We start from the raw sequence: 25,245 nt of genomic DNA, 5'->3' as shown, positions 1-25,245 counted from the left end.
TTAAAAGGAGGTGAGACAAGTTTCAATGGAGGTTTTTAAAAAAGAATAAACTGTACTACAACTTATGGTGAAGCCAATTCAAAAGGAGGTGAGGCAAGTTTCAATGGAGGTTTTTAAAAAGAATAGACTGCATTATGGTGAAGCGAATTTAAAAGGAGGTGAGGCAAGTTTCAATGGAGGTTTTTTAAAAAGAATAAACTGTACTACAAATTATGGTGAAGCCAATTCAAAAGGAGGTGAGGCAAGTTTCAATGGAGGTTTTTTAAAAAGAATAAACTGTACTACAACTTATGGTGAAGCCAATTCAAAAGGAGGCGAGGCAAGTTTCAATGGAGGTTTTAAAAAAGAATAGACTGCATTATGGTGAAGCGAATTTAAAAGGAGGTGATGCAAGTTTCAATGGAGGTTTTTTTAAAGAATAAACTGTACTACAAATTTAAAAGAATTAAGGTGAGACAAGTTTCAATGGAGGTTTTTAAAAAGAATAAACTGCATTATGGTGAAGCGAATTTAAAAGGATGTGAGGCAAGTTTCAATGGAGGTTTTTTAAAAGAATAAACTGTACTACAAATTTAAAAGGAGGTGAGACAAGTTTAATGGAGGTTTTTAAAAAGAATAAACTGCATTATATGGTGAAGCCAATTTAAAAGGAGGTGAGGCAAGTTTCAATGGAGGTTTTTTTAAAGAATAAACTGTACTACAAATTTAAAAGGAGGTGAGACAAGTTTCAATGGAGGTTTTTAAAAAGAATAGACTGCATTATGGTGAACCAAATTAAAAGAAGGTGAGGCAAGTTTCAATGGAGGTTTTTAAAAAGAATAGACTGCATTATGGTGAAGCCAATTTAAAAGGAGGTGAGGCAAGTTTCAATTGAGGTTTTTTTAAAGAATAAACTGTACTTCAAATTCAATTCTTTTTTTATTTCATTTCCATTCAAAACATGATACAAAGTAATATAAAGTAATACAAATCAAGTACAATTTTACAGAAGGGCATTCTTACTTCGAAAAAAAAACAAAACAGAAAAAAAAACAGTATATAGAGCATAAATGGAAATGAGGGGGATCCACTAAAAAGCAAAGCTTGTAAAGTGTGGATCCCCCTTGGAAATGAAAAAAGTATAGTAGACTTATTCTGATATGCGTACATATATGTATTACAAGAAAGAAAAAGAGAACAAAAGAAATCATACGGATGCAAATATAATTACTGAACTAATACAAAACTTTTCACACAAAGAGGTCTTCGTAGTAAAGGATGTGTTGCGCAAGACAGAAGAAAGGAAAGAAAAAGGAAAAAAAAACAGAATTTAAAAGGAGGTGAGGCAAGTTTCAATGGAGGTTTTTTTAAAGAATAAACTGTACTACAAATTTAAAAGAAGGTGAGACAAGTTTCAATGGAGGTTTTTAAAAAGAATAAACTGCATTATGGTGAAGCGAATTTAAAAGGATGTGAGGCAAGTTTCAATGGAGGTTTTTTAAAAGAATAAACTGTACTACAAATTACGGTGAAGCGAATTTAAAAGGAGGTGAGGCAAGTTTCAATGGAGGGTTTTTTAAAGAATAAACTGTACTACAAATTTAAAAGGAGGCAAGGCAAGTTTCAATGGAGGTTTTTAAAAAGAAGCTGTAGTACAAATTATGGTGAAGCCAACTTGAGAGGTGAGGCAAGTGTAAAATGAAAATGATGTTTTAACAAAGAATGGATATTATGTAGAAGCAAACTTGAAAGGATGTGAGGCAAACGTACAATGTTTTAACGAAAAAGGTATTGTGAAGCCAACTTGAGGGGAGGTGAGGCAAGTGTAAAATGATGTTTTAACAAAGAATGAATATTATGGTGAAGCCAACTTGAGAGGAGGTGAGGCAAGTCTACAATTATTTTTTTAAAAGAATGATAAGTGTAGAATATAATTCAAATGATGAAGCCAACTTGAGAGGAGGTGCATGAGGCAAGTCTACAATGAGGTTTCTAAAAACAATGAATAGTGAAGAAATATATTGCAATTGCTTGTAATAATCCTCAAAATTGTGTAGTTATTTATTTCATGCAAATTGCTATTAATTGATTATGCTAATTTGTGCATAATTAGTATACTATACCTATTCCTCTAACTCCCCAAATAAAGCTCCAAATGTTCTAATTTTTGGTTTAGAAACTCTTTGTGGTGTTCTACCTTTGTATTGCATTGTTTTTTTTTTAAACGAACTTTGCTGGGACTCTCGTAACAGCATAAAATAAATCAGTTTAGTTCAACAAAACTAAAAACAATTAGGCTTTTATGAATTTTGGTTGAAAACGCATATTCCATTGTCGTGGTACACAAATATCACAATTTTGAGCCATTTTTGTCTGATATGCACCTTCAAATTGTTTGGTAATTTTCAGTACCCAGTACCCGGGCTTCGCAAAACTGGTCTCAAAACATGCAAAAGACTTTTTTTTTAATCACAGAGCTCAGAGCCCCCCCCCCCCCTGCGTAATTAGGTTAAGTATGCATTGATTTTGAACTTTTCCATTCCCCAAATATGTAATATATCCTCCCCAAAAATGCAATTATCACTGAAATGGAATATACATAATATATTTTTTGATAAGCCAGGTTATGCAAAATAATCATCACGTCATCCTTTGTCAACAAGAAATCTGAACATGTCCTCTGGAAAAAAAAAACCTCGGCCGCCTATTAAATTCTAAGTTTTCATTTTGTAAGTATTTTACTTAGCAATTTGGCTGGCTTAACAAAATGCTTAAACTTGATGCAGATCAGATCTAAGAATTTACCTCATCCAAATTGAAGTAAATACTAATACCCATTGTGATGTTATAAATTTTGAGCCAAATAGTGCCAAATGTGTGAATGTATTTCTGTGCGTATCATTTTTGTATATGTAGACTTAAGTCTAGTAGATGGCTGACTTACATTTAAGCAAAATATTTAGCAAAAAAAAAAATGCAATTGAATACCAAAGATGGATAAGTATTTTACTTTTGCAAAATACTGAGTAAAATATACTTAAAATTGTGGCTTTAAGAGTAGCATTGAATACCGGCCCTGTTCCTCATCATCATTATCATCCCACTACCACACCAGTTTCTGCAGCATTAACTTTCATAGGTTGAGTCCATTTCAAAGCCAACACTCTCACTTTAACTTTCTTTTTTTCTCTTATAACATGACGTCCACACACTGCCAATCACATCATTACAACACCAACTGTCAGAGGACAACATAACTGCAGTTACCATAGCATTACCCCCAAAACACCACTCAATTTTGAATTGATCCAAATGAAATATGACTGTGTTGCACAAAGAAAAGCTATGTAGTCATAGTAGATTTTATTGACTTGTACATTTATAAGGCTATACATATATTTTGAGTAATTGTCGTGTTGTCTTCAGTGATAGTTGGTACCCACTGTGCTTATGGCCAACTTTGGTAAAGGCATACATTGAATAAACTTTTATGTACTGAAAATGATGACAAAATATATTCTAAAAAAAATAACATTAGAAATGCATTACAGGTAATATACAACATATTTCAACATGAACTATTTCACAATTTGCCAACATGACAATAAATACTAACCTTAAAAATAGTAGAAGCTGATGTTGGATGGAAAAGAATATCTATGTCATACAGCTTGAAATACATTACATATGTATGCACTTAATGGTATCTACATGATCATTAAAGGAGAATGAAACCCTTGAAACCAGCTGAATCCATATCAAAGAGAAAAATCAAAGAAACATATTGTTGAAAGTTTGAGGAAGATTGGATAAATAATAAGAAAGTTATGAGCATTTGAATATTGAGATCACTAATGCCATGTAGATCCTCCTATTGGCAATGCGACCAAGATCTGTGATGTCACCCACGTACAACTCCCTCATTACTTTAGTACTTATTTCACTTATATTCTCACTTTTATAGAGTCTATCACAAGGTGAGGTGTTCTCTTTATGAGAGGACAAGTACAGAGGTTTCACAACATTATATCATTGATGAATCGTTTGTCATATGATTAGAATGAGCAAAAAGAGATGTTTTGGGGTATATTTTCAGTGTCCAAAAGGGGAGAGTTGTTCATCTGTGACATCATAGATCTTGGTCGCATTGCCAATGGGAGGATCTCCATAGCATTAGTGATCTCGACATTCAAATGCTCATAACTCTTCTATTGCTAGTCCTATTATACTCAAACTTTTGTTGATCTTATTCTTTGATTTTTCTGCTTTCACAAAAGCTAACTTGCTCCAAGAGTTTCATTCTCCTTTAAGTTCTTCTACACAGCTTGATATAATGTTGATTTATCCAGTTTGGCAAGTACTGTTGTGGTTGAGGCAAGGTTAATGGTTTTTCTGAATACTGAACCCCATTTTGTGTAACGAAATTAAATCTATCAGAGTTACATGACAAAGTACAACAGAAGAAAATACCAACAGCTAGGCAAGCTTTTTTACATAAATATTTTTTTCATATACTCTTTGATATTTTTTCTCAACAAAACAAAATGTGGCCAGCCACCCAAATATCAACAATAAGTTGCCAGGGAAGGTTCGTAGAAAATAACCAAAATAGTAATTCAGTTTTCCAAACGCATTTTTAAATATTGGTTTATCCGAAGAAAAAAAATTCTTCATATTGTCAAAATGTGAGGTTGTAAAAGTTGAAGACAAAATACAAGACTTTGATATCCGTGTTTTGCTCACTGCTAAGTAGTTGAACTACATATTACACATCGCATGCGTAAGTGAACCCCAAATCTTGTTCTCTTATTTGTTGAAGCTCTCACCAAACTTATTCGCATTCAATCAAGTACTAGCGAGGGATATTATTAATCAATATTAACAAGATAAATCATTTTACAGCTTAGGATGTGATTGTTCAAGATCAATGAGAATCTTTAAATCAATGTATTTATTGTTGGTATTGGGGTGGCTGGACACATATAGCAAGTATTATAAAACCAAGACATGATCATGGAAAGCAACTGCAGTTTGAGTAAATAAAAATATACGCTATAATACAGTTTAAAATACGTTTATTTTCAGTACTGGCAGGCCTAGGACCATGATAAAATATACTAAAAGTTGGCAAGTACTGTGTGATAACGGCATGCATTCTTATCAAGTTTTTGCACAAACATTTACAAAGACTGTTTATTCTTTTAAAAAACCTCCATTGAAACTTGCCTCACCTCCTTTTAAATTCGCTTCACCATAATTTGTACTACAGTTTATTCTTTTTAAAAACCTCCATTGAAACTTTCCTCACCTCCTTTTAAATTCGCTTCACCATAATTTGTAGTACCATGGATGTCGATCACGGGGGGGGGGGGGATGGGGAATATATCCCCCCCCCATTATTTCAAGTGGGGGGATGGTCTGTATTATCATCCCCCCTATAATTTAGGGTAGAAAATTATAATAATGATGATGAAAAAATGAAAATTTGATCATGATGATTATATGCCATCAATCTGTTTGTTTCCATCGCAATTTGTGTATATTGTTATTAAATAAAAACATTCTTTTCCATGACTTTTAAACAGATTGATGGAGGTTCAAGATGAAAAATAATGAAACGTTTATGTATATGATATTTTTAAATACATGACATAAAAAGACCCCGACGAAAAACAACTTTAGTTGATAGGTGTTCCATCCCACCAGTGGTTAATAAATTAATTTTAACAAATCAACTAATTCAAAAGGGTGTATAAATAAACGGGAGTAAGAGGGTGGCAAGATCAACGGGGAAAACCCCATGGACGTAAATCCCAGAGGGGTAGATCTTGAAAAAGTACAAATAACTTTTCTCAGATTTATCCCTCCCCACATCCAAGTGCATGATGTTTGTCCATCCCATTTAATCTACAACCCTTTGCCTGGTTATATACCGATGTATGTCATGGTAGTATTGTTATATATTATGTTCGGCATTCAGTAAACCTTTGAACATGAAATTATACCAAAAGGATGATGTGCACAAAACGAATGTCACCTCTACTTGTGTATACCTTGACTTGAACGATAAGTTTTGGTCAATAATATTTTGCAGGAGAGCATTGATGTCCTCATTACCTATCTAAACTCCTCACAAAAAGTTTGGAAATCAGTTTGGCTATTAATTTCTCCCAACTCCAAATTTTACACAATGCATATTTGACGTCATTCAAAAGATCACTTAATTCTCTGTCATCACGAAAAGAACAGGATTCAAAAGTGTTGGATGAGGTCTGAATTTGAAAGCTGCAAAACGAGCAAAAAAAGTTTGGAAATCTGAGTTTGGCCAATAATTCTCCCAACTCATCACCACGGAAATAAAAACAGTAACTTTCAATATTATGTCATTTTGCAACTTTTGAATTTTGACCTTGCCCCACATTTCAAGGCACTGCACCTCCATGTGAACCATAATCATATCATGTAGGGTATCATATTAAAGAGAATTAGATGATCTATTCAGTGATATTACTAACATATTGATATACATGTATATTAAATTTGAGGAGGGATTATCGATCAAAGTCAGATTTCCAAACTTTTTTTGAGGAGTTTATGTGGAAATGAGGTGCCTATAGTCATGAAAGAGTGAGCCCATATCACTTTTAAAAAGTCATAATGGTCGTGTGGTGATCAGTAGCTCATGTGTATGGTGCTTTTGTTGTATGCGGTTGGATGTAATTAATATCAAACATTTTATCATGTGACCCCATCAGAAAGAATAATCATTCATTTCTCTTTAAAGCGTATCTTCGGATATGAACATCGGATTTTTTCCATGTTATTCTTGTTATGGACTTGAATAACTAAACTTGATTGATTTTTTCTTATTTTGGCAAAAAGAAATCTCTTTTGAGTTTGGAAAGGGATGACAGGTTTGCAATCTATATGAGCACACTCATGCGGTACGTAAATTTCATTTTAACACATATATTAGCTGATATTACACACTGATGGTTCAAGAAAATGTTGGAGAAATATCATAACAGACAGTTGAGTTTTGATTGTTTTTATGTTTGTTTTTGTTTCATTCACTTACAAAGCATTTAAAACATGTTAAAATCCAGGGTTAAAATCGTCTGAGGAATGACGGTAAGCCCGATGGCGCACGAGAAGCCACAAAGTTTGTAATTTGTGCTAGTCTTAATTTGTCCGAATCTGCATTTTATCATCATGCATTAAGAAAAAAAAAAATATTGCCAGTCGGGTTAGATTTAAGAGAGAAGTTGTATACATCATGCTCAATAAACAGATCACTCTCATGGTCCAGACAATTTTTGTCATTTTTTCTTTCGTATGAGCTTAGAACATGCTTACTTGTAACACAAATTGAATTTTCAAAAAAAATTATACATAATACAGTACACTGCAACAATGAAGGAATTTCCAAGAACACCATGCATATCAACCACTCCCAAATGTTCTAACTTGTGATTTTAGTGGGGGTAATGTTGAAAGATCCCCATCCCCAAGAACATTTGTGTCAATCATCCCCCCCCCGAACCAAGAATACCGATTGACACCCATGTGTAGTACAGACAGTTTATTCTTTTTAAAAACCTCCATTGAAACTTGCCTCACCTCCTTTTAAGTTTGTAGTACAGTTTATTCTTTTTAAAAACCTCCAATGAAACTTGCCTCACCTCCTTTTAAGTTTGTAGTACAGTTTATTCTTTTTAAAAACCTCCATTGAAACTTGCCTCACCTCCTTTTAAATTTGCTTCACCATAATACAGTTTATTCTTTTTAAAAACCTCCATTGAAACTTGCCTCACCTCCTTTTAAGTTTGTAGTACAGTTTATTCTTTTTAAAAACCTCCATTGAAACTTGCCTCACCTCCTTTTAAGTTTGTAGTACAGTTTATTCTTTTTTAAAACATCCATTGAAACTTGCCTCACCTCCTTTTAAATTTGTAGTACAGTTAATTTCTTTTAAAAACCTCCATTGAAACTTGCCTCACCTGCTTTTAAATTGGCTTCACCATAATGCAGTCTATTCTTTTTATAAAAACCTCCATTGAAACTTGCCTCACCTCCTTTTAAATTTGTAAGTACAGTTAATTTCTTTTAAAAACCTCCATGAAACTTGCCTCACCTCCTTTTAAATTGGCTTCACCATAATGCAGTCTATTCTTTTTAAAAACCTCCATTGAAACTTGCCTCACCTCCTTTTAAATTTGTAGTACAGTTTATTCTTTTAAAAAAACCTCCATTGAAACTTGCCTCACCTCCTTTTAAATTTGTAGTACAGTTTATTCTTAAAAAAAAACCTCCATTGAAACTTGCCTCACCTCCTTTTAAATTCGCTTCACCATAATTTGTAGTACAGTTTATTCTTTTTAAAAACCTCCATTGAAACTTGCCTCACCTCCTTTTAAATAGGCTTCACCATAATGCAGTCTATTCTTTTTAAAAACCTCCATTGAAACTTGTCTCACCTCTTTTTTAATTTGTAGTACAGTTTATTCTTTAAAAAAAAACCTCCATTGAAACTTGCCTCACCTCCTTTTAAATTCGCTTCACCATAATTTGTAGTACAGTTTATTCTTTTTAAAAACCTCCATTGAAACTTGCCTCACCTCCTTTTAAGTTTGTAGTACAGTTTATTCTTTTTGAAAACCTCCATTGAAACTTGCCTCACCTCCTTTTAAGTTTGTAGTACAGTTTATTCTTTTTTTTAAACCTCCATTGAAACTTGCCTCGATCACCTCCTTTTAAATTTGTAGTACAGTTAATTTCTTTTAAAAACCTCCATTGAAACTTGCCTCACCTGCTTTTAAATTGGCTTCACCATAATGCAGTCTATTTTTTTTTATAAAAACCTCCATTGAAACTTGCCTCACCTCCTTTTAAATTTGCATCACCATGTACAGTTTATTCTTTTTAAAAACCTCCATTGAAACTTGCCTCACCTGCTTTTAAATTGGCTTCACCATAATGCAGTCTATTCTTTTTTATAAAAACCTCCATTGAAACTTGCCGCACCTCCTTTAAAATTTGCATCACCATAATACAGTTTATTCTTTTTAAAAACCTCCATTGAAACTTGCCTCACCTCCTTTTAAGTTTGTAGTACAGTTTATTCTTTTTAAAAACCTCCATTGAAACTTGTCTCACCTCTTTTTTAATTTGTAGTACAGTTTATTCTTTTTAAAAACCTCCATTGAAACTTAATGCCTCACCTCCATTTAAATTTGTAGGACAGTTTATTCTTAAAAAAAAACCTCCATTGAAACTTGTCTCACCTCCTTTTAAATTGGCTTCACCATAATGCAGTTTATTCTTTTAAAAACCTCCATTGAAACTTGCCTCACCTCCTTTTAAATTGGCTTCACCATAATGCAGTTTATTCTTTTTAAAAACCTCCATTGAAACTTGTCTCACCTCCTTTTAAATTGGCTTCACCATATCCACGTAAGGTATATTCATTCTTTAAAAAAACAACATAATTGTTCACTTCACTCTACTAGATCAATTGGCTATATATGATACCTTTTATTCTACACTATTCTTCCCTTTAAAAAACCTGATTGTAAGATCCTGCCTCCCCTGATCTGACATTTGCCTCCCAACGTACCACATATAGTGTTATTATCTCTTTATATCGGAAACTTCGTTTTACCGAATTGCACTCTCTCCGAAGCGGTTTGAAGTCGTAGACAGCATGGAATACTACCAGCCGATGGTACACACACACCCTCACACACACACACGTTATTTGACAACTTGTCTCTGGAGCCAAAGTTCCTCGCATACAACTATCCTGTATCTGCATGCCTGCACGCAGTGTGTATTGAACACGCACGACTACGATCTAATGAATATTCATCGGCGAGAGTGACGTCATTTTACGAGTCTCCTTTCAAACTTGGTTCATAAGTGCCTACCCTTAGGCGCCGTCGAGCGTCGGCGATATGGTATCCTCACACATAAAATAATAAATGCAAAATATAAAAAGCACAGCCCCCCCTCCTCCCCCGGCCCCATTCGCCATAAACCTATTAACTACTCCAGCCCCCCTGGGGGGCACTTCCATTGACAAGTGGATACCATGCGCGACCATGGGGTCTCTAAAAGCACCCTAAACAAGTATTTTCCATATTTTGAAAATGCCATACACGTGTGTGCAATTCCTTGATATTGAACCCCTAAACAAGCAGCGATATTTTAATTGTTATGCATGTCATATGGACGTTGGTTTTACCTTTATACCTAAATCATCGGGTTTAGTATGGCCCCATCTCCCACACTTCACGCAAATCGGACTATAAACATGTAGTGTTGACTGTTGGAGCAAAAAGAACATCCTTATATTAAACATTTTAGTCTTTTTTTATACCCTCGCAAATTTGACCCTAGACATGTAGCTTTTCTAGTGAAATAGATAGCCCTTATATAATTAGAATATTACAGGAAATCTTTCTGTCCTGCCACTGTCAGGTTATGAAGAAGATCAGAAGGAGGAGAAGAAGAAAAAAAGAAAGAGGAGAAGAAGAAAAAAAGAAAAAGGAGAAGAAAAAGAATAAGGCGGATGAGAAAAAGAGGAGGAATCTTAGTTGAAATCTGTCTGTTGCGACTTCTTTTTAATTTCTCCTCCTCTGGAAGACGTGTCATGAAGAAAGACATAGTAAAGTGGAACAACCAACAAAATATAGAGACTGAAGCTTTTATCTAGATCTATCCTAAAGCAACATAGCCACTCCAGCAAATTTGAACTATCCATAGGTATAAAGATTATGATAGGATTTTTAAAACATTTTAGAACGTTCAAAAATTCATGATTTTCTTATCAAACTAGCTAAATTAATTTTTGAATTTTCAATAGGAATAAAAAATATTTAAATGTATTAGACAAGGCCTATATTATCTACTAGTCATAAAAATTGATCAGGTAGTTTCTTTCACTGAGATATTAAACTAAATTTAGCAGACTCTTGAATTTGAATTATGTAATGAGAATTATTGAATAAACACTTGACTTCACACATGCACACATAACAAAAACAAGTGCATTTCTTTTTTATCATACTTAAGCTTTATTTCATTAATGAAATCCACACGCAAAGGTAAATATTTTACTTGACATTACTTACTTTTCTCTTCACAAATAAATTCATGAAATAAACATCTTACAACAAAAATACTGAAATTATATTCCTATTCTTTTCTTCATAATAAACAAATATGCTGATGCAAAATTATGATTTCAAACTAAGAAAATATCAAATATCATCTATGACGAAAATAAATGTTTTTTTTAAGAAAATGATCAAAGTAAAAGTTAGAACTGGAAAAATGTATCCCACGATTCTAATTATAGGCAAAGTCCAATGCCTATACCTACAATATAGGTGTATATTTTCTGTATTTGAATGTGTGGTGATTACAAACAGGAGACATTTTCTTGCCATGTTAGTAAAAAAAAAACAGAGGCTATGCACTCACTGTTTTTTTTTAAATATATAGCAAATATATTGAAATAGTTAAATGGTGAGAAAACATGATAAATATATTATAGATAGTACATGTGAAAAAGTCAGCCTTCTTTTATACCTTAATTTTTTTCGAAATTTAGTTTTTGGTGTTTTTGTTGTTATTAAATGTAATTTGTGATTGAATGCAATTACAATAGTATTAGCAGTGTTAGAACCAGTGATTGCAACAGGATTAATTGAAACATTATGAATATTACTATCATTCTTACTATGATTATTGTTATTAACTACAATCATTATCATAATCAAATTTTTTATTGTCGTTATCACTTTTATTATTATTATAATTATCAATATCATAAAAAATTCAAAGGACAGGTGGGTGTTTCATAAAGCTGTTTGTAATTTAAGAGCGACTTTAAGAACGACTGGTGAACCTTTCTTGCGGTAAATGGTATATTCATTGGCGATGGTTTAGCACGTAAGAAAGGTTCACCAATCGCTCGCAAAGATGCTCTTAGCTTACAAACAGCTTTTAGCTTTTATGAAACGGCCTCCAGGATATGACAATGTATTTCAATAGAAGACAGCAAAGAAATGTATGTAGATTAAATGAAGTCCATTCATTCGAATATTTAAACATTCCAATATTATATGGTCTATTTCAACTAGAGAATAAAAAAATTCAGGAGTTGCTTATTTGTTTATGAAAAAGTCAACCAAACCAAGTAAATGCAGCAAGTAATAATTTTTTAAATCACAATTAAAATCCTGCAAATGCTACAAAACTAATATGAAGAAATGAGGACATGTCTATGACCTGTAACATATATTAAAGTGGGTTCAAACTTAAGGCGCATGAACGTTGAATTCATGTGGGAACAGTCCCCACATGACAGCTGATCTCTGGATAAATATCAGTAATGTTCACACTGTAAACCTTCACATTCAGGTAAAAGATAAATCCATGTATGAACACTCCTTGTATAAGAAATCCCTATCTACTTCATCTATTGCTGTAAATCTACATTCTTTTCTCAAACAGATCATACAGTGACTTGGTTTATGCATGATAATAGCAAAAGTGATACATAAATCAAAACTCAACAAAAATGCTTACAATTCCCGTTAACCAATAATAGCTTATACAAATCAAAAGTATACATCAAACTTAACAAAGTATGTCATTGTGGAATTTTGTAACGTGTGTGATTGTGTACAAACAAACAACAGAAAATGGGAAAACACAAAATCACATCACGATCAGAGGAAAGTACCTGAATCTGTTTTCATATTAAATGATCATTTTGTAAATATTGTATGATTTCATGGCCATGGAGGCTTAAATCCCCAAGATCTCCTAAATCCCAAGTCAAGTTGAATATAAAAGAAAAAATGCAACACAGAAAATTTAATCAAAATCGGATGCAAAACAAGAATGTCATGGCCTTTTTCATTTTATTCGCCTTTTTCGGGGGGGGGGGGGGTATTTGCTTTCATGGGTAATGAGAGACCATTTGAGGTGACACATTCATTACTTCATTTGCAATTGAACATTTGAAGTAGTGTATCAAAGTAATCAAACATCTCTTTTTTTCTCTCTCGCAATAATATAAAACTAGGCTTTATTAGTTACTCATAAGATATTATTCTGATTTTATTGGGAATTGAAAGTTTAGCCAATCAGATCTATTCAATTTAATACATGGATTTTGCTTAACAAGAATCTATACATGTGAGACGTGTGTTTGCCAAAATCAGCATCATTCAGTTTCTCATTTGATTTGCAAATCATAGCATTGTGAAATATTTTTAATATCAAACATGCCAAATTGTCTTTAGTTCCTATTTGATTTCTATTGACTTCTGGCTATAGCATTGAGAGAAAATGTGAAGTTTAAGATATGCCAAACTTTCTTATTTTTCTAATTTTCATTAAATTTAGGCTACAGCATTGTGACAATTTGTGAATAAAAAAATGCCAAACTTTCTTATTTCCTATTTGATTTTGATTAACATTTGACTATATAAGCAACAATACTAAAGTAATCCTCAGTGGTAAATATAGGACGATGTGGAGGTATAACTATGGAGTCGATTTTGTCATAAGGACATGTGTCAGCATCCTATTCTTGACGGCTAGTACTAATAATATTGTTTTTTCAATTAAAAGATGATAACAATATCATTCACTCTATTTCAATTTCACCAGACAATTTTGACAATAAAAACAAAACAAGTGGAATGCCTCTGGCGGTCTCACCTGCATCACGCGATTAAATATACCAACAGTGCTAGCTTTGAAAACTACTATAAAATAATTATTCACAAATTACACCATTCATATAATGATACAATACTACGTTCAGTGACATTTGACCTTGTTCATGTGACCTAAAACTTGTCAGTGAAACTTGATTACCCCTATATCCACATTTTATACACTATATCTATAAACTTTGAAAGTTATGACAGCAATCTAATAATTACCTCTAAAATGACCAAGGTTCAATGACCTTAAATGACCTTTGAATTTGGTCATGTGACCTGAAACTCGGACAAAATGTTCAGTGATACTTGATTACTCTTATGTCCAAGTTTTATGAACTAGACCAATAAACTTTCAAAGTTATGGTAATTCAACAGATATCCCTGTTATGGCCAAAGTTCATTGACCTTTGACTTCGTCATGTGACCTGAAATGTGCACAGGATGTTCAGTGATACTTGATTACTCTTATGTCCAAGTTTTATGAATTAGACCAATAAACTTTCAAAGTTATGATGGTAATTCAACAAATACTCCTAACTTGGCCAAAGTTCATTGACTTTAAATGATCTTTGACCTTAATCATGTGACCTGAAACTTGCACAGGATGTTAAGTGATACTTGATTACTCTTATGTTAACGTTTCATGAATCAGATCCATAAATTTTCTAAGTTATGATGGTAATTCAACAGATACCCCCAATTTGGCCAAATTTCATTGACCCTATAAAATGATCTTTGACCTTGGTCTTGTGACGTGAAACTCAAGCAGGATGTTCAGTAAAACTTGATTAACCTTATGTCCAAGTTTCATGAGCTAGGTCTATATATTTTCTAATTCATGATGACATTTCAAAAACTTAACCTTAGGTTAAGATTTTGATGTTGATTCCCCCAACATGGTCTAAGTTCATTGACCCTAAATGAACTTTGACCTTGGTCATGTGACCTCAAACTCAGGCAGGATGTTCAGTAATACTTGATTAACCTTATGGCCAAGTTTCATGAACTAGGTCCATATACTTTCTAAGTTATGCTGTCATTTCAAAAACTTAACCTTTGGTTAAGATTTGGTGTTGATGCCGCCGCCGTTGGAAAAGCGGCGCCTATAGTCTCACTCTGCTATGCAGGTGAGACAAAAATTGACCTATTATTCAATCTGGCAGATATATTGGTAGCATAGCATAAACAGGCGTGTTTTATTTTTTGCTCCGTAAAAAGGTGGTCTTGATTTTTATTACTCCAAAGTGCTGCCCTATTATTTCTCGAAGAGTGGTGAACAAGCTATCTAATTAGTATTCACCAAAAGTGACACCTGTCCTAAGTGTTTTAGCTATCAGATTGCATTTGAGATATTATTTATACTGGTTATATCAATATAAATTAATAACAATTATGATAATAATGAAAACAAATTAATTCAAAATTGAATTCATGATTAATTGCTGGAAGTAGCAAGAATGGAAGGCAAAAATTGCAATTGGAAACAAAAATCAAATTTTTGCAAATACTTTTAAATGATCAGAAATGCAATGACTTCATCAATTAAAAGCAATATATATGGTAATGTTTGACATATATCTTTGGCATTTTAAGTAAAGGAAATAATCAAAAGCAGTTAAAGTGCGAATCACTTTTAGACTTTGCGTAGACTGTGAACTTTCCATTGCAGGGATGTAGTTGAGGCCGAATTTTGCTAGCCTTGGTCTCGGCCCGAGTAATGTGTACAAGATCTACAGGGGAAGGTCCTCACGGCGATCTTGTAAATTCGAAGTACCGGCCTTGACTAAATCCCTGCTCAGTTGAAGCTTCTTTATAGTGGATTTTGAGAATTTGACTATCAAATCATGACAATTTAATTGCACAGAATATTCTATTCATTAAACCTTTGAACATTAAGCCATACCCTGGCCCCTGCAATGCACATGTACATGTAATCTAGGTGTATTGCAGAGCTTAAGTTTTGCCTCGCATTTCATGCAAATATTCAGTCAAGCAGAAATAAAAGAAAGAGAAAAGTAGAAGAAAGGAGGAGGAGATTGAGTAGGTTAAGAAGGAGGAGAAGAAAAAGAAGAGGAAAAAGAAAAGGAAAAGAATTTAAAAGAACATAAAAAAAGGAAGAAAGAAAGCACATTGTTTTCTTTTTAACAATAAGAGATTTAAGATTGTTTGCACCATGCAATATATCCTTCAATTCAAGAGTGGAATTATAGTGCAGTAAAAAAAAATGCAGCTTTATGCAATGAATTTGTGGCACTAATTGGCAGTTTGGGGGATGTTAGTGGTAAGCTAATGTACATGTATGCATCATAAATCTATAAAATCACACTCAGGGGACTTTCAATGTAACATATATATATATTTTTTGTGATTGTCAGAAATATTTCTAGTTTACACTATAAATCATAAGGCTGATTCACCATGATTTTACAAGTATGTACGAATTCAAAAATGATGAGATCCTCAGATCAGAGTAACCTGTAATTGCTCCTCCTGAATTATCTCAACATTCAATATACAACAGCACATTAAAGCCATTCTCTATATGACCTTTGACCTTTAAAGAGACGGTCAAAGGTCAAGGGGCATCAGAGAGAGAGCGGGATTAATCACCAGTTTGCCTGGCAATACTATTATCAGCATTAGTACATGATACAGTTATCTGCTACATAGCATATTTAGTATCTATGGCAAGTGTGAACTTTGACCCTAAATGTGCAGGTCAAAGGTCGCAGTTCTCCAAGCAAGTAAAATAAATCACCAGCTTGTATGACAATAATATTAGCGACTGATTCATACATGATAAAACAACGAGATGTAACACTTCAAAGCGTATGTGTGTGACCAATGAACTGTAAAGACTGTGTCAAAGGTCACATATGTTCACAAGGAAAAGTTCAACCGCCCACTTGCATGGCAATCAACTGATTCATACATGAACAAGATACAGCAATCTGCTATGGCACTTACAAGTGTCTATGTATGTCCGTGACCTAAGCCCTTACATCACAGGTCAAAGGTCAGAGATGCCCATAAGGATCGGTTCAATCGCCCGTTTGCATGGCAATACTATCATCAGCTAATGTTTCATCCGTTTGTTGATTACAGCCGTCTTGTGACGTCAAACCTTCAGTTTTTCGTTTCTCTTCCTCTTCCTCCTCTTCGGCCTCCCTTAGCTCCTGTTCTATCAGTTCCTTTGCCAATTTGATGTTGTACGCCTCATCATAATGATTCTTCCTCTTGCTGCGAAACTTTCTCTTTTTCTCTGGAAATAGACAAGAATGAAGACATAAAATTGAAAATGAAAATCCGTAATTTATTGTTCGAAATAGAAACGTGCTTTGCCCAATCATTGATCGTGGACCCTGCAGCGCCAGATGGGCATAGCTCTATCCCTTGAATCGTTGAGCGCCAAACAGGGTAGCAGCAACTCCCCATCTTCTAACATCGTTTGGTCTGACGCGGCAGGGGTTTGAACGTCCAGTTGTGAGGCGGACGCTCAAGCCAACGCACTGGTAAGTTTGTCAGTATGAGATTTTACTAACAAGGAACAAATGAGATCAAAGTCACAATGGTAAACAATTCATGTACAAGTGTTGCTGTCCACTGTAAGCCCGGTTCTTCTCCGTAGTACCTCATTTCATCAACAACAAAAAAGCTACAGTACACCTTTGAAGATCCTTTAAAATGTTCCTCCACTTCCAGTTCTGAGAGTTTTCACAACCTTAGAGAAAAGACTTGTCACTGGTCCACTCAACCCTCATCATAGTCCTTTGCCAGGACTGTTCTGCTTTTCAGTTGATCAATAACACAATCCTCAACCTCTACGCCCGAAATGAAAACAGCCACACGATTTCCTACCCTCATCATACCATCATCATTGGTGAGGGGCGTGAAAGAGGGGATAGCGCGATCACTGGGGATGGCGCGCAGGGGAGAATGAAGCAAGGGGAGAGAAATAACAAGTACACCGACGTCTAGAATCTAGTCTACCCTCATCATGGAACAGCCTTCCTGAAGACATCTTCTTCTTCCTCCGCTTACATCGGAGATCAACAGCAGGGTGCTACATAAAGAGTGTCCATCAGCAGAATAATGGTTACAGAGAGGAAAGAGATGTAATACGGCTCATATGGAGTTTATGAAGGAAAGTCAATGTAAGCAAAATAAGCTCATCATTTTGTTGGGAGGTGAGGTAAAGAGAGCATGGGAGCATGTTGTGAATGCATCTCCTTTGGTTGTATCATAGAGTTAGTAGATTTCATCTGGCAGGCATCAAAATATTACACTCTTCAAGATCCCTATGTCCATTACAAGTTCTCAGTTTAAGAACCTGGGGAAAGATCCCTTGTCGACTACTCCTATAAGTCAGCCTTCATCAAGACAACAAATGTAACTTCTGAATCTTCAAAAAAGTCATCTTAATTTCCTTTGACCCTAAAAGGACAGGGCTATTTGAGATAAACAATAACTACAAGCTAGTATAAAAAAAATCCATAAAATAATGTACTTTTAATTATTATGAATAAAATATGCAAATTTATTCATGAAAAACATTATTTGATATTTAACACCCTTACATGTTTTTCACTTCAAATTTTCTTCTTTTTTTGCAGATCTCTGTAATCTAATTTAAAGGTTTTTTTGAATTTCTTCTGTATTTCTTTGTTTTTTCATCTTGTTTTTCATTGTTTTTCAATGGAAATTACTACAGACCATTTAACAACTAAATCAAACTCTAAATAAATTAAGCAGACCTATTAGAACGAAAAATAACCATCCTTTTATAAATTTGATCTCCCATAGACATTGTACACAAAGTATAGAAATGAGCCATTTTCAGGAATCAGGTTTATTCAAATTTTTTCAACCAAGAAGTGACAAAATTAGATTGACAACTAAGAATGAATTAGTTATTCATTGCTGCAACTTTTTTTCATTAGAAAGGAGACACATTGTTCACAGATGTGTGAAAAAAATGAAACAATTATGATTTTGCGTAATAATATAAGAAAAAGGAAAGTGGGGATGTGACGACATCAGCCCACCTAATGAATATTCATGATGACGTGTATATAACTAATTTTGCATAACATTGCAAAACTTTTAAATTCAATAACTCTGATTTTGATGAAATTTTCAGTATTTTGCTCTGTGAATTTTACTCTGTCTATTTAGATATAAATATTTTCAGCCCGGAGTACTCCTTTAAAATATCTTGAAAAGTGTTTTGAGCACTCTACAGAGTGAATTTGGCAGAGTAAAGTCCAATTTATTGTACTATTAAAGAATAATACAATGTCAAATCTGGTTTCTATCACATGTTCAGGAGAGTCGCTGATCGCTACTTACATTTAGATAATTTGGGTGAGGCAAAGAATTAAAATCCACAGCCCTGACCTCACAAATGAAGAAAACAGGAAAACGATATCCGTGTCGTGGTGTATTGGTTCAGTCACTTGACTCTTAAACCTAGGGTCAAGTGTTCAAATTTTGCCCAAGGTTAATGTCCATTGGCAAGGCACTTATCTACGTTTGTCACTCTCCACCCAGGTGTTAAATGAGTACACGATAGGATGTGAACGTCAATGTGATTCATAGGATTGGCATGTGCGTACCGGTAAAAACGGTTGCCTGGCCAGGACCAATGCTCCCCAGGGTGTGGAGATGGTGCACTCTATGAGTTAAACAGTGATGGATCCAAATACCGGGGAAATAATAAAACATGTGAAGTGCTTAGAAACAAAATGAATGAAATACTACATGTACATACAGTATTATTAAACTAATAATAGAATTGCCATGAATAAATTTTAACCTTTAATACCTTTTACTTATTTTATCAACGCTTCTCCTCATCTTCCTCCCTTGATCCAAACTTTAAGTAAAAATGACCAAAACAGTTTAACATAACTAATCATGGAATTGTCATGATTAAATATGAACTTACCTTTACTTCTTCAATCAATGCTTCTTCTTCATCTTCTTCCCTTGATCCAAGCTTTGAGTAAAAATAATCAAAGCAGTGTAACATAACTAATCATGAAATTCGGTGGATACACAATATGGTGTGTCATAGGCTATATCAGTTGCTGCGGACAGGCCGAAATTTGCAATGCATCATGGGAAAAAGTCAACATCTGGTGTGCGTGCTAGTACAAAAGTGAATGCATGCATGCGATTAATCAGCGCTGGCCGACGCGGCTCGGCCGGATATGCAGTTCACTAGGGTCCAGGAGGTAGGAGAGAAATTTGCCCACACATTTCTTTGCAAAATTTATACCGTTTTGGGTGAATTCTTGCCATATGGTTTTCATTTTTGAAGCACTAGCACTGTGTGCTGCCTGCGCCTGTGCGCAATGTCGGTCCCAAAGTTAGAAATTTGGCCTGTCCGCTGCACAACCGATAGATGGCGCACCATATTGTGAATCCACCGAATTGTCATGAATGCATTTGAACTGTACCTTTTACTTCTTCTGTCAATCCTTCTTCCTCATCTTCTTCACTCGATTCCTCTGCATTCTCTTCTTCCCACCATCTTTTCTTGGATGATCCCTCTAATCTGTAAAATAATAACAAGTCGTACTGATCTATTTTGTGATGTAGTTTCTTGGATCTGGAGACACGTCTTGCGGCTGAAGTTTGGATTCTTTGGAGCTTTGCTATCTATATATCTTTCTTGTTTACACGTTATTGTATGCAATTTCTTCCTTATTATTGAATAATTTCATTTCTGTAAAGTGCATTGAGAATCCTTACAGGTCTGAAATGCCTATATAAGAACTTCGTTATTATCATTTGATTTCAATGTTGTGATTATCGCCAGCTACATTAAATAACCCTTATATTAAAAACACAATACATTGTCGAGACCGAAAATTTACTACATTATGAGCTACATGTAGTTTGCAAGCACAGATTCATGTTTTTGCAATTCGCATCTTCATCATGTATAGAGCATAATATAGAGTCTGGAGTAGTGAGACTAGATTCACTATGTAAATGTACATGTATGTACTGTGACTGGCTCTTGACACAGAAAGAGCCTTTGTGGTCTAGTCTCTACTCTCGACCTGTTATTGTCAAATATGAGTCTTTGCTTGCAGACTAATTATGAGCTGCAACTCACTAGGCGGTGCTGCACCATCCCGAGTTTGCTCAATCCCGAGATTTTAGCCCGATCGGCTCTCTTCGCAATTAATCTCGAGATTCAAGAAACCCCGTCTCCACCATCGCAAGAAGAGCGATTCCTGCTCAAGCGAGGCATCGATGCATTATGGTCTGATGCCGTGAATAAATAATCACGAGTGCGTCTGCACCTACGAATTAGCGCAATAATTCATAAAATAGCGCGCTATTTTGCAAATAATCCCAAGTTGACTTGGATTGCAATCTCGAGATTAATCCTACGAACTAGCGCTAATTGCGTCTCCATTGCAAATAATCTCGAGATTGTTCAGATCGAGATAATTTGCCGGATCTGAAATAGCGTGCTAATTTGAAAACTCGGGATGGTGCTGACGGCCCTTCTGAGAACAGGGAAGGGGGAAATGAAAGTAACGCTTTCATCGGAGCCTGTCCATAAAAACAAGGCATTTGCTTACCAACTTACAAAGTTCTGAGTTGGTTTAAAAGAATTTCCAGAGCAGCATTTTTGGTCAATAAATAGTTTACTTTTGATAATCAACAATATTTTGGTCATACAGTGTTACATTGATGTGCATGAAACATCTATTATCAAATTTTCAATATTATGTCAATATCACATAATTGAAATATCACCCAGCACTAATACCAATCATGATTAATTTCCCATTGTAAATTTTTGTAATCATAACTTTTCTTATGTTACCAATAGCCCTGGGAGTAAAACTTGAACCATCAAAGCATTCAGTCAGTTTACAAACATTCAACAACTGAACACAACTTTTTACACTATTCAAATGCTTGCCAGATGTTGATTACTGATGGCTGTAGGCCTATAGAATACAAATAAAATTAAGGCCTATGCTAAAATTGAATAAATTAAAACATTCTTCTTTTTATTTTCCTCTTTTTTCTTTGTTTCTTCCCTTTTCTCCTTTTCCTTTTGTGTATCAATTCTAATTATTATTGTTCTCATAATCGTTATTCTTATCATCATCATCATCATACAAAATTATCAATCATCATCCAAAATCATTAATCTTCATATCATTTTCAATCTTGAGTCAGGGCTCACTTTTTGTTGAGTTCGGTTGCGTTGAGCGTTGCTGCAGCATGCTCGTTCATTCCATCGTGCTCGTCTTCACCGTCTTCCGTCTCAATGTATTCATTATAGGGAGTGTCCGGTTCGTCTACCTTCATGTGCCCATAGTCTTTATCAGCCGGATGGTACGTTGCTAGGATGTTCATCTCATCCCACTTAATCCCATCCCTATGGTGGTGACAAAAAATAAATAACAATGTAAATGCAAATGCCATCTGTATGGTGCTGGCAAAAGAACAAACTGAGAGGGAATGATGCCATCTTTTTGGTGCGCCCCCCCCCCCCCAAAAAAAAAAAAATAATAATAAATAATCATCATCATAATAATGAAAAATAAAATCAATGAATAAATGAATGAATGAATAAATAAATAAATAAATAAAAGGTTTTAATGCCATTTGTATGGTGCTGGCAAAAGAAGAAACTGAGAGGGTATGATGCTATCTTTTTGGTGTGCCCCCCCCCAAAAAAAAAAAATAATAATAATAAAAATAAAATGAAAAATAAATGCCATCTTTTTGGTGTGTACCCCAAAAAATAAAAATAATAGATAAATAAATATAAAACAGAATGAATAAATTAATCAACAAATAAATGAATAAATAATATCATAGCAAGTCTCTCAAAACAAATTTCAAGGTCAATATGCCCACCGCTTTTCTGAATATCGCGATTGTGAACAGCTGTATTTCGGCTTCAATCTCGACATGACGTGATCGTCGAATCTTCAGCCGTTACCGATCGCAATAGTTGGAAATGTGGTGCCTGGTGAGCCGTGGGCATATTGTATCTGGTTCAGATTATATCGGCGTTGATTCGGCAGACTCAGTACCCAATAGGGCTTAGTCAGACTATGCCTCATGAATATTCACGTCACCGAATATTAGGCCTGGGAATGTTATTTTTACCTTTCGATTATTTCCTGAAAGAACAATCGAGTCATTTGATTGTTTGTCGGGAATCACGTCTTCTAAAGCAATAATTGACCTACATGTACTTATGAAGACCTCCAAAAGTATTGTCTGTTCCTCATAAATGAAATTAAAATACTTGCATCGGCCGATAAATATCATGTATCGTACGATGCAAGTATTTTAGTTTTTACGATTCATGATATTTATCGGCCGATGCAAGTATTTTTTAAAAAATCTAAGTTGGCACTGCTCATGATATTGTCGCCCTATATACGCATCTTGTAGCTTTGCTACGATGAGTCGATGACAATAACAGACTGTGAGTAAACACTCCTCTATTTTTAATATTTTCCTGTACTATTAAGCGTAAATGTTCTAAGACACCAACGATTTTGGCCAGAAGTTGCAAACCAATATTGTAGCCCATTTACATAAGTTTGGGCTTAAAACCCTAAAGAAAACAAGTATTTTGGAGCAACATTATTGTTGTCCAATTGCTCAGTGTGTGTAGAGCAATGACATCCCGTTCCTGGCTCCATGGAGATTAATCTCCTGGCTACTTGCACACTCACTTAATGTAGTCTGTAAGTAAAATTTCAAATTACCTCACCATGGCACCTCGCACTGGTGATACACAGAATGTTTTCATCCCAAGATAGCTTTTGAGGCTGTTCAAGGTTCGATCTATTAGTACTACTCAGTTTCATAAAGCTGTTTGTACTGTAACTTAAGAGCGGCTAAGTTTAAGAATGACTGGTGAACCTTTCTTATGCTATCAACAATGAACATGATCATGATGAACATTTTATGGTCAATAAACAGTAGAGGCGCTGGTCAGAAAATTGGGATCGTCCCAGAATACAGGGACTGTCTCAGTTTATAAGGATTTCTTCACACTAGAAATCTAGGAAAGTTCATTCACCTGTCAAGTGCCACACCAATCAAGTGTGCTAGTCAATGTAAACATATCAGGTTTCATAACAAGATTATTGGAAGACGGTAAGTCATGAAAAATAGACGGCGAACTGGGGGGAATTGAGGTCACTGAATCTATTTTTAGCACTCTCAATTTCCGTAATTGCTGTCTTTGTCCCGTAGGGAGAAGTGAAAAAAAAACGTCCCCATAAACAAGGACAGTCTCAATTTATCAAGACATGATTTGTCTTGGTTTATGAGGATATCCTAATTATCCTTGTTTTCTGGGACAATCCCAGTTTTTGGACCAGCGCCTCTACTGATAAATAATGATCATTTACCGGGCACAAGAAAGGATCACCAGTCGTTCTAAAGTCGCTCTTAAATTACAATCAGCTTTATGAAACGACCCCAGCATAATTCGAAAATCATTGCAAAGATAATGAAAAGGTTAAGAGGAAGTCTGTCGAATAGCAAGACAAGAAGTCTGATCATCAAATTTCTCATTTCTGCCATTTTGGCGCAAGCCTTTTTTTGAACCTCCGACAAAAACGTTCCGTGTTCACTCAAGCATGAACAAAATTTATCTTTTTAAATGGCATTTCAAAGATAAGATTTTAGAGCATCTATTTACATCAAAATATAGATATCATAATTTCAAACAAATTTTTATAGACTTCATTTTCAAAACTCCCGTTTTTTTTATACGCATTGTAGATCGAGGACGTGAAAAGAAGTACGTGGGACTAGACTTAACAAAGTATTAAATTGAAGACCTACTTCAAATCCTGCCTTTTATTCACTGTACAAGGGAAAATAGAAATACTTACTCCGGTCTATTTGCAGGGTCTTCAAAATGCCTAGCTGGCTTTAAGATACTTTTCTTGGGTTGTTCCTCGAGTTTTTCTGCCATGACAATGTTCGCTTCACAATCACAGACACAGATTGGACTCGAACTTCCGTTGAATTGCGTCGTCTTCAGTTTAATGATGACGTCACTGAGTGCAATTGTTTTGGATGCTAAAATTTTACATTGTATAAACGTGCCTGCAGGGGTACTGGGGCCGATTGCACGAAAGGGTCTTTCCAAGGACCGTCTTTCGTGTCGCCCATCTTTTATGATGCGCTATAAGCGGGGTGTTTCTGAAATTTATGATAAACAAACAAAGTTCGTAAGCTTGCTTTTAAATCAAATTTTATACAATTTCATGAGATATCACATCATTTTATAAACAAATATTTTGTTTATTTTAACGGACAAATAAATATTTGCAGATAATTTATTTGAAATGCGTTTCACATAGCGTATCATAAAAGATGGGCGACACGAAAGACCCTTTCGAGCAATCGGCCCCTGATGACTATCGTGAGCTGGGGCTGGGCTCTGATTTTCTCGTTTTCTATGTAAACAAAATAACAATAACAGGGGCTGCCAGGAAGGAGGCGC

The 25,245-nt window shown here is 34.7% G+C and overlaps 1 protein-coding gene across 2 annotated transcripts; it reads right to left on the bottom strand.

Annotated features, from left to right (window-relative positions):
- Positions 1 to 11,030: 11,030 nt before the first annotated feature.
- Positions 11,031 to 24,915, bottom strand: LOC129262924 (protein phosphatase inhibitor 2-like). Of its 2 annotated transcripts, XR_010293888.1 has the most exons (5): positions 24,629 to 24,915; positions 21,943 to 22,137; positions 20,186 to 20,283; positions 15,382 to 16,986; positions 11,031 to 11,890 (listed from the first exon to the last, which is right to left on the bottom strand). XR_010293888.1 is itself a non-coding variant. In XM_064100948.1 (4 exons), the coding sequence occupies exons 1-4, from the start codon at positions 24,709 to 24,711 to the stop codon at positions 16,766 to 16,768; spliced, it is 597 nt and encodes a 198-aa protein (XP_063957018.1). In that variant the 5' UTR covers positions 24,712 to 24,784; the 3' UTR covers positions 11,031 to 16,765. The 2 variants fall into 2 exon arrangements, 1 of the variants encoding a protein (XP_063957018.1); XM_064100948.1 differs by having other exon boundaries at positions 11,031 to 16,986; positions 24,629 to 24,784.
- Between the last annotated feature and the right edge of the window lie 330 nt (positions 24,916 to 25,245).

The sequence above is a fragment of the Lytechinus pictus genome, chromosome 6, assembly GCF_037042905.1.
Source record: "Lytechinus pictus isolate F3 Inbred chromosome 6, Lp3.0, whole genome shotgun sequence".
NCBI classification, from domain to species: domain Eukaryota; kingdom Metazoa; phylum Echinodermata; class Echinoidea; order Temnopleuroida; family Toxopneustidae; genus Lytechinus; species Lytechinus pictus.
The sequence above is the reverse complement of the archived record's forward strand: the minus strand, read 5'-3'. Positions and strand labels throughout refer to the sequence as shown.